Genomic DNA, 17,601 nt, shown 5'->3' on the forward strand with positions numbered 1-17,601 from the left:
CTGCCATTCTCAATCTGGCCCTTGCCCCACCCCTTACCTCCACACACACTTATCTTCTGGGGAAGGGGGGTGTCTGTGTGTGTATCTGCATCTGCATGTGTGTGTGTCTGCATCTGCACACGTGTGCGTGGGCATGTCTGTCTGCATTTACGTGTATGCATCTATGTCTGCATCTGCGTGTGTGTGTCTATGTGTATGTCCGCATCTGCACATGTGTGTCTGCATCTGCGTATGTGTATGTCTGTGTCTGTGTGTGTTTGTGTCTGTCCCCTGCCTGCCCAGCAGCAGCAGGCCCATGGCATCACGCAGCTCTTGGGGCAGAGGCAGCGGGGTGCAGAGTCCAGCCTGCAACAGAAGCTCCCTCCACCCTGCACACACATCTGGGAGGCTTGTGCCCCCCAGGCCTCCGCTGAGGTGCGTGCAGTGGCAGGAGCTGTCTCCGGCTCCCCACAGCTCCTTCCCACACTCTGCCCTGGCTGTGTAGTGCTTGCCCCTGCTCCAGCCCCACTCGCTCCCTCACCGTGGGGGCCTCGATCTGTTTCCCCCACTCCCCGCACCTTAAAAAAAAGAAAAAAATATAATGGGGTACATGAGCTGAAACTTTGAGGCAGAAGGGCTACACTTGTTAAAAAAGGTTGAAAACCCCTGATTTAGCATATTAAAAACCTCTTGCTGCAGCCATTTTATAAGTTTTTCCACAAGCAGACTAGTGTATTTTCACTTCAAAATTACATTAATTGTACTGATTAATTACCATCGCACTATATCAACATTCTGTTCATGAGAGCAAAAACTCTATTGGAAAACTACCATTGCAACACATAGACATTTTGGCAGAAGTCTGAAAGATAAAATAGAGAATAAAAATGCAATTGTTATACAGGTTTTTCAGGGTTATTTTCTGTTCTCCTTTATTTCAGTGAAAATGCCAAGTAACTCCACTTACTCTGCATTTGTACAGATAAAACTGAGGTTGGACATGAGCATAGTAATATAACTAAATAACTGAAATCTCTGCCCTTGCAAGACTGAGGATTAAAGTTTATTTTGGTGTGCAGGGAGTTGTACTAATGTGACTTATCCATATAAAACCTTGTGCACAGAAATGAGAACAGACATTCCCTTCACGTGCAAACCTGGGACCGTCATGGGTAAACAATGTTAGATTGTAGAGCTTTAAGACTTGATTCTCTTCTTACATTTGTTTAACTCTGGAATATGGCTGCTGACTGTTATGGAGTTATATAATGCTCCAGATTTACACCAATATAAGTGAAAGGCAAGGCAGGCCCACTGGGAACCTTCTATCTGTCTGACCCCAGTTCAGATACCGTTAGCAAACTCATTCTTTTTTATGAAAGTCACAGGACAAACCTTAGTTATATTATACTTTTGCTCCTACCTACATCATCCACGATTCTAGCTACACCACAGCAATATGTGCTGTAGTAAAGTATTAGCCAAAAGAGATCAATTAAGCCTTAAGGCTTTACACCTCCACCAGGCCTCTATAGCTTCCAGTTTTATTGTCTACATTATACCATTATTTGAGTGTGAGATAATAAAGCTAAAGTCTTCCTTAGGGAAATATATTCTAACCAGTTTCTGAGGCTTGCTTATAATAGAGGCCAGCATAGGTTTCATGAAGTTTTTACAAGGTGTACTCTAAATCCCTTCAGTAATTTGTGAAACTTGCCATTATTTTTCGTTAAAAGTAACAACAACATATGCATTCATATATGTGTCTGTTATGAAGAACTGTTCCATGACATTTCACCACTGACTTTTGCAGACATTACAATGAAACAAAAATGAAATGCTCATCTAAAATTGTCACAAATAAGAAAATGATTTTCAGTTTGGGTCAGGTTAGAATCCATTATAGAACAAACGATTATTCCTGTTAATCTCTCAGATCTATTAACATGTTTTATAGTGGCATAAACTTTCATAAGCTTTTCATAAACCTTCATAGTGACATCAATTAAAATGTATGTAATTTCTCTTGTGTAAATGTAAAATAAAACCAAGAAGCTTACCAGTGGGCAGCACACTATTACAAGCATTAGTTTAAATCAGAATATGGGGGAAAACACACTGAATAGTCTCATAATAATGAACTAACAAGTTTTCCAGAATGACATTTAGACGTTAAATACAATTATATTTTAATAGCCTTATAACAAGGAGCTTCACGCATGCAGCACTTTATATCATCAACCCTTTAATTCTTAAAATTAGTTTTTGATACTGCATATATATCATATGCAAAATGAATTTGACAAAAGACAAAATGCCAATTAAAATGTGTTGTTAACTCACAGAAGTCGAATGGTTCAATGTAAATGGTTTGATGTAAATGGGTTGATGTAAAATAGTTCAAAGCAGTCACTGAAATACGGACTAGCTACATTTCCTCTCTTTTTCTCTCTCCAAAGATGTCAGTTTTCAGAGAAAGGGGAAGCCACTCATTCAAGGCAAACAGAGAATAATTTCCCAGGGTTCCTGCACTGCCAACACTGATGCTTAAGGTGAAGCAATCTTAATAAAGCAAAAGAGGAATGTCTTTCTCTGTCTCCCTTCTTTCTAAGTCCAGTGGAGAATCCTCTTATGCATACAGGAAAGTCATTTTTTCCTCCCCATAAAACAGTTTTGCCATAAGAGGATGGCTCACCGAAACTGTAATTACAGTTTTCCATACAGCGCTACACTGAAACGATCTGACACCTTTATTCTTCTCCGTTCTTAATGAAACGGTGTTGTCCCCAAATTTAGAAAAGAGAGTACTGCTGTGTCAATGATACATACACAAGTTTAAATTACGCTAGCCAGTCCCCCCTCCCCCTTATTTCAATGATCAATTGAAATAAATTAAAACTAATGACCCCCCCTGCCCTCCCCCCAACTATTCTAAAGCAATAAAAAGAATACTATGGGAACAAAATGAAAACGTTCTTTTCACCCAGCAATGCTTGAGGGCAACTCTAGCAAACTTCAATGGGTCAGAGATTAGTGTGCTTAAAAACTTAAATCAGGCATAAATCTAGCTCCGTTGCAAACGTGAAACAAATGTGGCCATTCAGCACTGTCCTCCCAGGAAAAAAAGCCTGCTGTTTTCTGAAATAAATCGTGTCTCTTGTTGAGGCAGCCTGATCATCATGAATTAAGGTTTGATCATTAAAAGGGGACAGGCTCCTGGAAAGAAAAGCTTGTAGCCCGGTCAGGATCACTGTCAGGGAGCAGAAAGTAACATTTCGGGGAAATCAGCAGCTGCCGCTTCCAGCCAAATTCATGTTCCCTTGAAATCCCAGAGCAGCAAAGTGCAGATGAACCGTGCCTTGAAGTGTGCGGGGGGACCCGACAGATTGCGAGTGCAAGGGAAAGCCTTGTAACTTTTGTCTTCCTATTTTGGAAGTACCTGCCTTTACCAATCAGGGTCCAGGGGAAGTTGAGGAAGGCTGTGTGGGGGGGAAGCCTCTCTCAAAACCATCTGAGCCTATTTCTTCTTCTTCATGCTCTGGCTAAATTTCCCCAAGAAACAAAAACTTGCCCCAGGGTTTTGTTCTAATCAAACAACCTCAGCCTGAGGGGATCTGATCTCCTTTCTCTCTTTAACCCGAGGCTCTTTGCTGAGTTTCCAAACTGTGAATCAGACGTTTCTTAACCCAGGATGGGGTATATAAGTTTCTGATGAAAAAGGGTTTTTTGTGGGGTTTTTTTTTTTTGCAATAGCTTATTTCGACATGCAGAGCCGATCCCACTCTTAACTCAGCCCAAAGTGAATGGGACTCACCATCAGCCTGAACGGAGCTCATCTGGAGGAGGAAGAAGACAGCCCCCATGCCCTGGACAGAGGTGAGAAGGAACCGCTTGGAGCCTGGAGCCATTGTCCTGCTGTTCAGATCTGGGCTGCAGGAGGCTGCTGCTGCCTTCTCTTTCTTTGAGACTCAGCAGCAGGATCAGGGGTGATGATTTCAAGGAGCACTTTCCCTCTGCAGGGTCCTGCGTCTGGGGCTTGGACTGAAGGAAAAAAGGGAGGGATGGAAAAAAAAGAGAGAGGAATCCTTGGCCTGGCTGTTCTAGAGGAGGGATGTGTGGGGAAAAAAAATATCCAGCCAGATGAGTTTGGGGAGTAGTTTTATCTGGCCCAGTTGTGCAGGGAAGTGGACGTGGGGAGCTGGTGTGAAAAGTCACATTGCTCTGTCAGTAAATGCCTAAAGGATCAGAGTGGAAGAAATGTAAAAGCCGGGAGGGAAAAGGAGGGGGCTGGAGTGGGGGGGTGGGGAAGGGTGGCAAGCCACAAGCAGTGGAAATCCCAGGCTGAGGGAGAAAAGGCAGCTAGATAGCTGGTGCTGAGACTGGGGGAGCTCATGGATTGATCTGCCACCTCTGGAGGCTTGGGTGTTGACTGCATTGTCTGCACCTTGAAATCATCACAATTCATCAGGGCAAGGCTGAAGGTGGAAGCCCAGCTCTGGCATAGTCAGGAGAAGCTGTAGGTGAGGAGGGCTGACCTGGGATGAGAGAAGCTATTGCAGACCAGAAATGAGGTGTACCTAATCCCAGTCTGGAACAGGGGTGAAGGTGTCCAAGTCAAGATAAGAAGACACCAACAGGGCCCGAATACGGTTCCTAGTCAGGTTAGTATACTTGTAGGGTTCCTACACCATGTAGTGTGTAAGTTTCCTGGGCAGTCTTTTCCAGGAAGGTTTGCAGCTTGGCAATGAGCCCTGAATCTCAGGCACCCCAACATTTCCCCAAATGAAACTAAAAAGAAGCTCTCACAAGCAAAGGAAACATGTTGATAATTGTGCCAGAATCCGTTTAACTAAATACATACACCAAATAGTTTTGTGTTGCTGTTGGAACTGAACAGAGCTCAGAAATGTTGTTTTCATGTTCTCATCCTTTTTTGCTTTTCTTTCGACGGCTTAAAATTTTTCCCCTGGAAATATGAGGCCAGGCAGCAAGTCAGTCTGCTAGAGAATCTGAGCCATGGAGAAGAGAAACGGCAGGCTCAGGTTGCCTTCACGCTGGTCCTTCCCCTCTCATTCTCTGCTCCCCACTTCATAAATGGGGTGTGCTGATATCCCCAGGCAGTCTTTGCTATTATTGAACTGCAGGGTGTTTTTCTCACAGTCTGCTTGAAATGACGCAGGATCAGGAATCTGTGTGTGTGGTATTCAAGCAATACAGTGGTGCTGGATACCTGAGATATGCCTAAAATAGAATAGATTTGATAGCTCTATAGATAATGTTGGAATTTTTGAAAGCCATCAGAATTATTTCTCCTCTCTCTCTCTCTCTCTGTACATGGTATGTGAACTTTAACTCTGCAAGGGCTTTGGGCTGATAGCTTTGAAGTCTCCCATCTACCCATAGACAATGCACAACAGCAAATTTCCCCATGCTGTCTTGCCAATCTGTTTCAAACCTAAATTGGACAGTCCACTTCCAGGATTATAAAATGAGAGAATTTCTGGCCCATTCCATTCATGACCTAAGGTGATAGGTCTATATAATTATATAAAAAAAATTATTATGGAAAATGCATTCTATTTGTAACCCATAGTCACATGCAATGGGACAGGAAAGGAAATAGAAAATAAATAATGGAGCTCTTTGAAAATATTCATTTCTTTCACTAGTGGCATAGCTACTCGAATAAAATTTAAATGAGATTTAAAATTTAAAAACTTGAACCAGTTAGAAGATGGTTTCTGTGAATTTGTCTAATTTGTTACAGTGAATACAGAAAGCAATGGGTACAGGCTTTAACATGGACATAAAAACAGACAGAAACATTGACGGGAGCGTCTTTGCCAGTACTTTGTTGCCCCTCCCCACCCCTCACCCCCACCTGCTGGTCTCTGAATTTATCCCCACTGGTAATGGGAAATGTACACGAAAAGAACATGATTCTTTGGATTGCATCTAATATTCCAGATGGCCATAGGATTTGTTTTGCTATGATTTGATCATTATGTTGTGTTAGCATGTATCGAGAGAGACTTCTATTCTGGCTCCTGTTTCTGAAAATTTTGTTCAGTTTTCCTGAGTAGAACACCTTATACCTATAACATCAAATGAACAAAATCAGAGAATTCCTGCTTTCTTGAAGACTTTCACATAATAATTCTGGGAGTCTGGAGATATAAGCTGGGTACAAAAATGGGCCAGCTACATCTTCCAATTCAATCTCAGTTGTTAATGTATGGCAAGGGGACATTATTAAACTTTATTGCCAAACAGTTTCCTTTTAATAAGATATCTGTCCCAAGAATAGTCCCTTCTTAGTACAGAACTTGTGACCAGTAAACTTGGATATATTAATGGTTTGTACTGAAATTATACAAACTTAAGCATTTACGTAGTATCGATATTAACCAAGGCAAAACCAGTAATTTTTTATTAATTTTACTTTAAGTTTGGGTTCACTGGAACCCAAAACTCAAAATGGAAATAGGAAGGTGTTAAGATGGATGGAAACTATAACAACTGTTTGCACAAAATCTGAGTTGCATGCAGCTGTAGTAATAACATATTAGTCAAACTATACCGTGCATAAATGTACAATATACCGCAATACAGTCTACAAAAGATGAATTGTTTTTTGTAATTTTATGTAACTCATAAATCATGTCTGCTTAAGGAAAAGTGAATGTGTTAAGGGTGATATTTTATAACTCATTCTGTTTATATTCACTGTGGACTTTTATTCAAGGAATAAGATGTGAAAGTGCTGGGTCATAAAATATGTACACCCACACCTCTGATGCACTGTGTAGCACAAGGCCTAATGGTTTGTGCCTTTAGCACCTGAGCAGTATGCACAGACATTTACAATCATATACCTTGAAATGTGTTATTCCACTTACAATCCTGACTGTTTTATTACATAAAGCACAACAGTGTTAATGTAAATAGACAGATACAAAACCTATTTGAACAGAGAAACATAGTTGAATGCATTTAGGAATGAATAGGTGTATTTATATATTTGTAAAATATCAAGAGTTGTTAAATCTCATCTCATGTATCTAATACTTATTTTCTAAACTAGTTTCTTTCTTTCACTGCAGTCTGACTAAGTACAAATATATTACAAGCTTAAATCCCATTTAAGGCCCTCATGCTCATATGTAAGTATTTGCAGACTAAGTCTCCTCAGAATCAGGGCCCAATGATCATAAGGCTGTCAGCCTAAAGATACTTTCATTAATACTGGCTGCTGCAACCCAAGATGGACAGATGCTAGCAGATTTCTTCAAGTACTGCAGCTGGAAAAGAATATGGTTGTTGAACATTGCTGCAAAGCCAAGAAGTAAGTTACTTTTCAGATCAGAATATGGTATGGTAAAATGAAGAAACTTGTTTCAGTTCAGAATATATATATATCCCTTCTTTTTTTACTGAGACGTGAACTTCCATTTAATACATAGTTTCTTCTCAAGATGCAATCATTTGAAATTCTGGAAGTCAAAACAATTCAGTTTGGAGAATTTAATCTGTGTCCTCTTAAGTCTGTGATGGTTTTATACTACTTTTTAAAGTTATTTGTATGTGTAGTGATATAAGAGAAGGAATTATAACCAGTTTTGACAAAGGAATTCCAACAGATAAGGTCACTGAGATTTATACATGAAGCTTTGAACCGCTAAAGTGCTTCCCATATTTTCTATTTAATCTGAAAAGAAGGGCTCACTAGACAGAAACATTAGTTGGCAACTCTAAAATTAACTGGAAAAAAATACCTCATCAAATATCACCACCTAAGGAATTAACTACTGCATAAAACCACAGATTTAAATAATGATGTTGGCTAGCTTTACTACCAATGGTAGTATTTGTGCTTATCAGCGTTTAGGTCAGGGTAATCAAAATTCAGAGTCTAAGTTATTAGCTGATAGGTGCATATGTACAGTAATGAAGAAATTGTTGTACCATATAATGTTCTGAGAAATATATCATTTTGAGCGGGTGATGGGAGGCAGGGACAAACAGGAGGACATAACCTTCCCAGCCCTCAGTTTCCCCTTCTGTAAATGAGGGTAACCATCTTTGTAGAGCATTTTGAGACACTCATAGAAACATAGAGAAGTAGGGCTGAAAGGGACCTCCAGAGGTCATCTAGTTCAAAACCCTTTCTGAAGCAAGATCATCTCTATCCAAACCATCCTATATAAACCATAATCTAAACCCTACATATGACTATCATCAACCTTGACACAACACAGACACAGCACCCTAACCTGCCACAGGTAAAGCAGGAGAACCATGGCAGCCAATCTCTTGTTTCTACCAAGTGTTGTCAATATATGCTCAAGAGGTCCTGGATAGAGGGCCATGCCCCCCACTACACAGGAAGGCAAAACCCCCCAGAGTCTGTACCAATCTGACCATGGGGTAAAATTCCTTCCTGCCCCAAATACTGTGATTGGGGGCCAGACCACCTAACCAGGAACTTCCTGGTTTTGGTTCCAGCAAGAAACATTGGCACACCCCAGTCAAAGTCCCCAACCTTGGCTATAGCCAACACTCAGTGCCTTTAAGGAAGACTGAAAAACACCCTGACATGTGGCAGAAAGGAGAGGGTGGGGGTAACCAGCAAAGCCCACAAATACCCATAGTAGAACACAGGCATAGCTACACCTAGATCATCCTCAACCAGAAGCTGTCCAACCTCTTCTTGAACACCTCCAGTGACAGAGTCCACAACTTTCCCAGGCAGTCTATTCCACTGCCACACTACTATAAGAATAAAAAAGTTTTTTCTGGATATCCAGTCTAAGCTTATTTTGTTACAACTTCAAGCCACTAGACCACATCCTCCTCTCTGCAGCAAAAGAGAAAAGGGACTTTCCCTCTTTTTATGCCAGCCCTTCAAGTATTTGAAGACTGCTGTCGTGTCCCTTCTTAAGCGCCTTTTCCACAAACTGAACAGACCTAGCTCCTTCAGTCTCTCCTCATATGACCTGCCTTCCAAGCCCTCGATCATCTTCCTTGCTCACCTTTGGACCATTGTCATCCAGGTCATATTTAACTGACATGAAGTCTTTGTAGATAATAGTAGAGAACTGCGAGCACATCATTATTATGGGGTACTTATACCTGCTGAAAACTCTGCAGTGAGAAATGGGGTATCCAACTTGGAATAAAATATTCTGGGCCTGGATAACAAGTCCTATTTAAGGGAAATAAAATAACCAATAGACAATGCATCATTTACATACATCGCATTACAAGCACAGCAATGACTGGCACGTCTTACAGATACGGAGTCAGTGTAGCTGAGGCAGTCCAAAAACACTGGTAGTGCTATACACCTATTAATGTATCGATAGTTCACTTATTGTATACTGTCCCCCAAAGTTGTTTGATGGCTGTGTCCAAACTTTTAATCCCCAAAAGTGAATTGAGGAGGAGGAGAGAGAAAGACTTCTTCCTTTATAAATTTTGAATTATTAAACAGAAGTAAAGGGCAAACCTTTTCCAACTGTCTGGCAGTCAGCAACAGGCTAGCAGCTGTAGGAAACTTTTAATTTTGTTTACACAGAGTTTTTGCACCAAATTAAGTGAAAAGTAGGAACCATGAGAAACTGCCTGGAAAGTAATTCAGGGAGCCGGCAAAAAAGAAAACATATGGCCCAGTTTGTTATGGTTCATCCAACACTGATAAAGAATGTAAGTCTTACATTTTCAGCATGTTACGTGGGGTTAAGGGCCACCATGTGATTGGTCATGATCCTCTATATAAATCATTGCCAGGTGAGCTATAAACTGTAAAAATCACACCTCATTCCTGGAGGACTGAGCAACCTCAGGAAAATAAAGCTGAAAATACCTGGCCTATAACTAGTAATGATAACAACAATATCATCATCATGATGATTCATAACTATGGATGGGCTTTGTAGTGACAGAAAGGGTGGAGGAAAGGCATTGAGAGAAATTGAGGATGTAGTGGATAGCTAATGCTAAAAGATTATAGAAACATAGAAAATAGGGCTGGAAGAGACCTTAAGATGTCTTCTAGTCTAATCCCAACCAAATGTTTGTCTAACTTGCACTTAAAAATTTCTAGCGATGGAGATGCCACAACCTCTCTAGGTAATCTGTTCTAGTACTTAAGCACTCATGGATAGAACTTTTTTTCCCCAGTTCCCAACCTAAATCTCCCTTGTTGCCAATTAACTGTTACTACTTGTCCTGTCCACTGTGGACACAAACTAGTTAATTGCCATCATCTTTGTAATAATTATTTTTGTATATGTAGACTGTTATCAACTTGATCTTCACTTTTCCATATTTAAAAAAAAGCCCTGTTCTTCCAACCATACATCATGTTATGTTTTCTCAAATCATTTTTGTTGATTTCTTGTGGATTCTTTCTAATTAGTCCATGTATTTCTGGATATATGGTGCCTAAAACCAGATATAGGACCAAGGCGAGTCCTCACTGTAGAGTGGAAGAGTCACATCCCATGACTTGCACTCAACAGTTCAGTTAATGCACTCCAGTCTACCCCAGCACCCCATTATTTATTTGTGCATATAGCAAGCCTTGCAGCAGCAGGACACTAACCACCGTTGACCCCCCTGTTTTATTGGTGGCAGGTTAGAGTGACTTGTAGTTGTGACAGGGTTGACTTGAATAATTTTAGTATTAGATTAGACAAGGATTTCTTTGGGATGGTTTGTATAGGAAGGAACCTGCTTCAGGGAGGGGATTGGATAGATGATCTCCAGGGCTAGGGACAGACATTTAAAAAGCCAGAGCCTGAACTGATTTGATCTTTGTCTAAGCTGCCTAGATTGAACTAATTTGCAAGTGAATAGATATTCAGGAAATGCAAGCACCAAAATTGCAGGAATTGCAGAGGGGTGTGCTAGACCAGCCCTCAGCTGCAGGGAAGCTATGGTTGGGGGCAAGAGGAGTGGGACATGGTCAGCCCCAGCAGTAGCCTCAAGTGAACTGGCCATGGAGAGGATTTAATTCCCCCTTCCCTGTCCCACAGGCAAGGACCTGAGCTGGGGTCTACCTGGCGCTCCCCTCTTGCTGCTGCAGGGGCTGAGCCATGGCCAGATGCCGACTGGCATGGCCCCCTGAGGCAAAGGGGGCAGGAAGGGGGTTTATTCCCCCTGCCACCCCCTCTACCCCTGGGGGGCTGGGGTGTGCCTGCCCTGACTGCCACCACCTTGCACAGGGCAAGCCATGGGCTAAGCCCCCTCCCTGCCCCCTCTGCTGGACATCAGGGGATGGGTGAAATAACCCCCATCCCTGCCCCCTCACCTAATGGGGCCATGCCGGCCAGCCTCTGGCTACACTCCCACTCCTGCAGCAGTGACGGAGGAACACCAGGCAGGCCCCAGCCCAGGTCTGTGCCAGTGGGACAGGGAGGGGGGAATTAAACCCCATCCCTGGCCAGTTCAGTTGAGGCTACTGCTAGGGCTGGCCAGGCTGCCAACGCTGGAGCAGTGAGTGGAGAAATACCTGGCAGGGGCTGCTGTGCCCCTATCTGTCAGACCCTATCTGGGGTCTGTGATGGTGGGACAGGGGAGGGAGGGGGAGATAAACCTCTTCCCTGCTCCCTTCACCTTAGAGGGGCTGGCGTCTGGCCTTACCCTTGCCCCTACCCACCCATGCTGTGGCTAGGGAGTGGAGAACACAGCCCTGCCCAGGGCTGCAGAACATGCTGGGGTGCTGGGGGACTCTGGTTTAAGTTAAACCAGGAAGGGGTCTGGGACAGAAGTTGCATAAACTGGTTAGAGCTCAATCAGTTACGTCTGATATGACATTCAACCATATTTATCTCAAACCGGTTTTGGCCATTTTGAAACTGGTTTATATGCATTAAACTTATGTTCTGTTAAAGGTTTAAACTAGCTTCTGATCACTTAAACTGGTTTATGTGTAACTTCTGTCCCTAGCCCAGAGGTCCCTTCCAGCCCTACTTTTCTATGATTGGATCTTGGATCAAGATTAAAAACTAAGTGCTAAATATGCTACTACTGAGATAAATATTTGACAGATAACAACAGGACCTACATAGCCACGGACAGAAAAAAGATTAAACGGAGAATTAAAAAAATTAATTAAAAGAGGTCTTCCATAAGTATGGATAATTAGACTAGTGTAACAAATGTATCCTTGTAACGCTTTTTTAAAAGAATCCTTTAGGTCTCATTTGCTCAGTTAACTCTGCCCTCTAGTGCTGAAAAGAGCACAAGGACCTGGACCTTGTATTGTAGTGGGTGCCAGTTCTGCTAGAAAGTCAAGGTTCATTATTGAAATGATGGCAATATTAATAATCTTAAATCCACATGTGACTCACGTTGTCTTGAAATTTGCTGTGGCTAGCGCAAGTGTGGGATTGGGTTAATTGTTCAAATCTGTAGTCATTTAATCAACAGCTTCCTGAAATGAAGCCCCACTAAAAATGGCATTTTACAAAAATAATTTATTTCAGCTACCTTTTTTTTTTTTTGCACATATACATAAGACTTGAACTATGACACTGATCCTCCACACACTGATCCCACATTCTTGGCTTGCTGCCCACTGCCACTTTAAGGAAGCACTATAGAAAAAGTTATTAAACTTAGTGCTAGAACCAGCAGCCAGGATAAAATAGATGATTGAGCCATGTCTGCACATGCAGCAAGACTCTGGATCTATGGAAGCAAGAAGAGTTCCAGGAAGACTGTTGTGATGGTAAAAAAAGTGGTTTTAGGGGATGCACGTTTGTTGTTAATCTTGTGCTGAGCCTGAGAACTGTTTAGACCTGATCTTTGGCAGTTTTCAAGGTATGTGGCTTGTGTATGTTCTGCAGGGTCCTTTTCTGGGAACTTTGCTTTGACACCAAAACTTTGGGTTTAATATCAGTATTTTAAAGTGCTCAAAAGTCTATGCAGAGACTGGTTTTATTTTAGAAATACTGTCAAGGAAATAAACGTTGATTAACTGGGGAGAAGATGCAATACTTTTGCAAGCAGTTAAGTTAATATAGCCATGTTTCCTGACAAGTGGAACTGAGTATCATCAAAGAAAAGGAAGTCACTGAGTGCCTTGGTCATGGAGTTCCCAATATGCATACCCCTTAATACAAGCTGCTCATAGTATTTTATTTATAATAAAATATTTGTTTTTATTATAAGTTTCTTAGGGCAAAGCTAGATAATATGAGAGGCCAGAGTGGTGAAGGAGGTTGAGCAATGCTGAGGAAATTGAGAGAATGCAAGAAAAGTATTAGATTGCTGAGGAGGGGAAAAACAGGAAAGAGGACTGGAGCCTATGGTGAGCAGATGAAGACTTTGGGACAAGGGATAAATGGAAATGGTTGGTAAGAGAGGGTTTTAGATCTCTGGCCAAGGAGAAGGTTGGGGATTAGAGGGAGTGAAAAATGGAAAAGATGAATGTTCAGGGAGGAAAATGAAGACAGATGGCAGCAGAACCATAGAGAGGACTGTCAGCTCTATATTCTCCTCTTCTGTTTGCAGTTGCCACCCTATCCCTGCCATCACCTCACATATTTGGGGCAGCCTATTCTCTGTTGCAGGAAACTGGTCTTAGACTTGCAGAGAGTTAGTGCTCCACAAGATCCTCACTTACATTTGGGAAAGAAGGTCCAGGAATGGCAAACATAAGGCTCGTAAGACAAATCTGGCCCACAAAACCTGGTCATCTGGTCCACAGTCCTGTTGGGGGACCTTCCCCTGGTGGCAGCCAAGTGTCTAGGCGAGACCCATAGTGCTGGAACCCCAGCAACAATGTGGCTTGTTCCCATGGCAGTAGCCAAGTGCCTGCGATGCCAGGTTTCTTCCCAAACTACTACTGGGGCTTCAATGCCACAGGTCTTGTTCAGGTGCTTTGCAGCCAAGCCAGCAAGGACCACAGCACTGGAGACCCAGTAACATCATGGAAAGAAGCCCAGCACTGCAGTGCCCTCTTCAGCCTAAAATATAACCTCACAAAATATATTTCAGCTATGCATCCATCCACAGCACTCTGCACTTCTTGTTTCATGTCCAAACCAGTGCATCTTTGTTCTCATTTCAAATAAGGGTTTGTATTCGCTGACTTCCTGTCTGATTTGATCTTTCACTGATTAATTTGTTCTGTGTGCAGTGTAGGGTATGCGTATAAGTCTTCTGAAGCACTGCATTTCAAAGATCTCAGTTCACTTTTCTAGTGCCCTAGTGAGTGCCCACATCTCACAGCCATAGAGAGTTGTTGACATCCCTACTTTAGACAAATGTGTGAAGCCTCTTCTACATACACTAGGCCCAGATTTGGAGCAGGCACTCTGCATTTCCCTTCTTCTCCCCGTCCTTATCTCCAGCTTGTACATGCATACTTCAAAGCCCCTTGGTTTCTCTCCTCCTCCTCACCACTCTTGCTTACTAGGGTATTAATGTGGCCAGGAGGAGGGTGTGCATAAGAAATACTAAAAGCAGTTGGGGTTTACAGTTTCACTAAACTTATGTTTGTCCAATACATAATGAAAACAAATTCTCAACTGCAACATTTTTCACAAAACAATTCTGGTTTTCCACTTAGCCCTATTTTTGGGACATTTATGAACAAAGGTGGTGTTCCATACCACATGGGCAAAACATACCATTTCTTCTTGTCTCTGTTACTTGGTTGTCATTGAATGGTGAATGTACCGACAAGAAAATGTGTAAGTGTAAGAAAAAATACCTTGAACTGGTATTGTAAGAGCCCAATGGATTTAAAATATTTTCAGATTAAATTCCAGTAAACTGCTTAGATTAAATTCCAGTAAACTAGGTCTGAAGGGTAAAAGGATAGAGGCCAAACATGCATTCTTCAAACATCACATACAGAAGACCAGGCACAGAAGCCTTATTTTGACCTTACTCAGCAATAGCTCAGATGTTGTACTTTGGTTTCCATTTGAAAGGGGAATATTTAAATTACTTCTTTATTTAAACAATGTCACTGGTATTCTTTTTAATTTTATAAAAACACTCCTGTTGTTGTTAATTTTTTAAAAATCCACAAATCTTAGACCTCCATTACTTGATGATGGGTTTTTAAACATCTTTTCCTTCTACTTTTTTTCTTTCTTACTTTGCCAAACACATTGATCTGAATGGAGCTGAGAGTGGCTTTTTTCTTCCACGGTAACAGTTCCCATGGACCATGTAAGCAGTAATATTCATTATGAACAACAATGTAATTTACATACCAGTATCATTAAAATGATATTAGCATAACTCTGCGGGTTAATGTCAGGTCCCAGATCTGCCAAATATCTTGCAAATGTGATTGATTTTAATAAAGTGAGAAGTTCCATTAATTTCAATGGTTCTATTTACATGTGTAAGGTGACTGAAATAGGTAACTGTTTCCAAGGCTGAGGTTTTATTTTCAGCTGCAGAGCCAATAGAGTTCTAGTAACTTTGCTTTTTGTAAGCCAAAATATAAAACATTTTAATTATTATAATAATTAGTCATTATTTTACAAATTTGACCTTTGCCAATGACAGTAGCATGCTTTCCAAATGAATGTGGTTATGTTAAAAAGGAAAAAACTCCTTGTGCCGCTGGAAAAACTGAAAAAAAAATGTATTTGCGCCCCCACTCCTCCGAACTGGTAAATTTGGCTCTAGAGATAGCAATCAGGAAACCTAATATTTTAACTTCAAAGGCTGTCCAGTAATGGCACATTCATGCAGAGGAAATGACTACAATATTCTATGCTACGTTAATAAATTATTTTTTAATTACACTGGATCCTGCACAGCCTTTTAGAACATCTACACTTCATAACTGTTGCATGAAAGCATTGGGAGAATTGAATGACAATTTTTGTATCCACACAAGTATACCTGTGAGACAGAAATTTCCCTAGCTTCTATATTTCTGCAAATGAGGACCTGATCAATATATGATTTCCAGATTTGTATCTAATTTTGCAGACTTCCTCACATGCTATAGTCTGTAAAATTAGGTTTGTCACTAAGACTGCCCATTTGGGGAATGAATGCTTTTTTGTTCTACGTACTACGCAATTGTATGATATGTTTTCATATATTTCAGAATAAGATTATTATGCATACAATATGAAATTGTGCAATTTCTCCAAAAGCTCCAAATATAACGTCACAAAATATATTTAATCCATGAATTTCAGTTTATGAAACATAATAAATAATACATATTTTTGCATCTAGAAATATTATCACATCTCTGCAGCTGAAGTTCTGCTTATTCAGATGCTTTACTGAAATGTGTTCTTGAATTATTAATGACTATTTGCTGGAAGTGATAAAGTCAATACATGTATGCCTAAAACAAGACTCACTAGTTCTTTTGATTTGTGGCCAGATGCACACCTAACGGGACATCCTGGCACTCTGGCTGTTATGCTACCGCCTGACTACACATCCATTACCGCTACTGTTAGCCCTTTTTGCTTGAGCAGTTAAGGGATGTGCAGATGTTACATTTCGACCAACCTAACAAGGGTTATGTCAGTTTAAGTGCAGAAGTTTGGGAAGGTTAAATTGGGCAAAAAATGGCCAGCCTATTCTAAATTAATTCACCTGAGCAGGTGTACTATTACATTTGGAACAGGTTAGCCCAATCTACCAAATGTCTGTACATGTTTGGTGCACAGACCCAAAGCTAAGAAAACCCAGATGCTTATCTAGGCCCCAGACCTGTGTTCCTCCTACCACCCCCAACCTTGACCAGACTACTTTTTAGCCCCCCAAAACCCTTTCGCCTCTGCAGGGAGGGAGGAAAGGAGGAAAGGGTCAGCAGGAGGACATATTCTTTTAAGAAAGAGGTTGTAGTGGAATTCTGAAGATCTTGAAATTAAGAATACCCATGAACTTTGAATGAATTCTGGAGAAGTGTCCAGACTTTAGGGTGCTTGGCTGAAATAAAACTTTGAACCTTTGAACCTTCTGAAATCAATGCATCAGAAATTCTTTACCTTAATAACTTAGCATAATGAAAGGCTAAGACAGGATAAGCATAGGTAGTGTGACACGGTTAGCATCCCTGCATGCCTGCAAACCAAAACAGATAGCGTTAATAGTTTTCAGGGCTCCTGAGGCTGACACTGAGGTACATGAAGATGGATAAATTTATAATGATTGACTAGAGATCTGGTCTGATATTCTCTCCCTTTCTGCTTCTCCATTGGAAGCTTTGAGCACCTTATTCATGCTCCACCCATTCACTTACCTACTTTACTCTCTCTAGCCTCTATTTGCTGCTCCTTGGCCTTGCTCATTCTCACAGGCACCTTGGCTTCCTGGTATTAGAAATTAGGGCACAAGTTGCTGTGAAAGAGGAAGTCTCTAAAAAGCCTACAGTATAAATAAGACAGAGTGAGAAAAGAAATTGGGAGACAAGAAGGAATTTTCTGACTATGGGTGTGGCTAACCATTGGAACAGGCTACCTAGAGAAATTTTGGAATCTCCATCCATGATTTTTCAGCCACTTTGAAAGCATGTATTTATAGAGAAACTTTCTCTCTCTTGCTTTTTCTCCTTCCTGGGAGACAAGTGATGGTGAAGTTTTCATTTCTACACATTCCTTTTGGGCCATACTACCCGTT

General features: G+C 41.2%; 1 protein-coding gene across 1 annotated transcript in view; it reads right to left on the minus strand.

Moving 5' to 3' along the window:
• SUSD5 (sushi domain containing 5) overlaps positions 1-17,273 on the minus strand; it is a 111,182-nt gene extending 93,909 nt beyond the window's left edge. Inside the window, exon 1 of the mRNA XM_019508715.1 lies at positions 17,225-17,273. Coding sequence (XP_019364260.1) covers positions 17,225-17,273 — 49 coding nt within the window. The remainder of the gene's footprint in view (positions 1-17,224) is intronic.
• Positions 17,274-17,601: the final 328 nt, after the last annotated feature.

This window comes from Gavialis gangeticus, unplaced genomic scaffold, assembly GCF_001723915.1.
Source record: "Gavialis gangeticus isolate Ggan-Ray unplaced genomic scaffold, GavGan_comp1, whole genome shotgun sequence".
NCBI lineage: Eukaryota > Metazoa > Chordata > Crocodylia > Gavialidae > Gavialis > Gavialis gangeticus.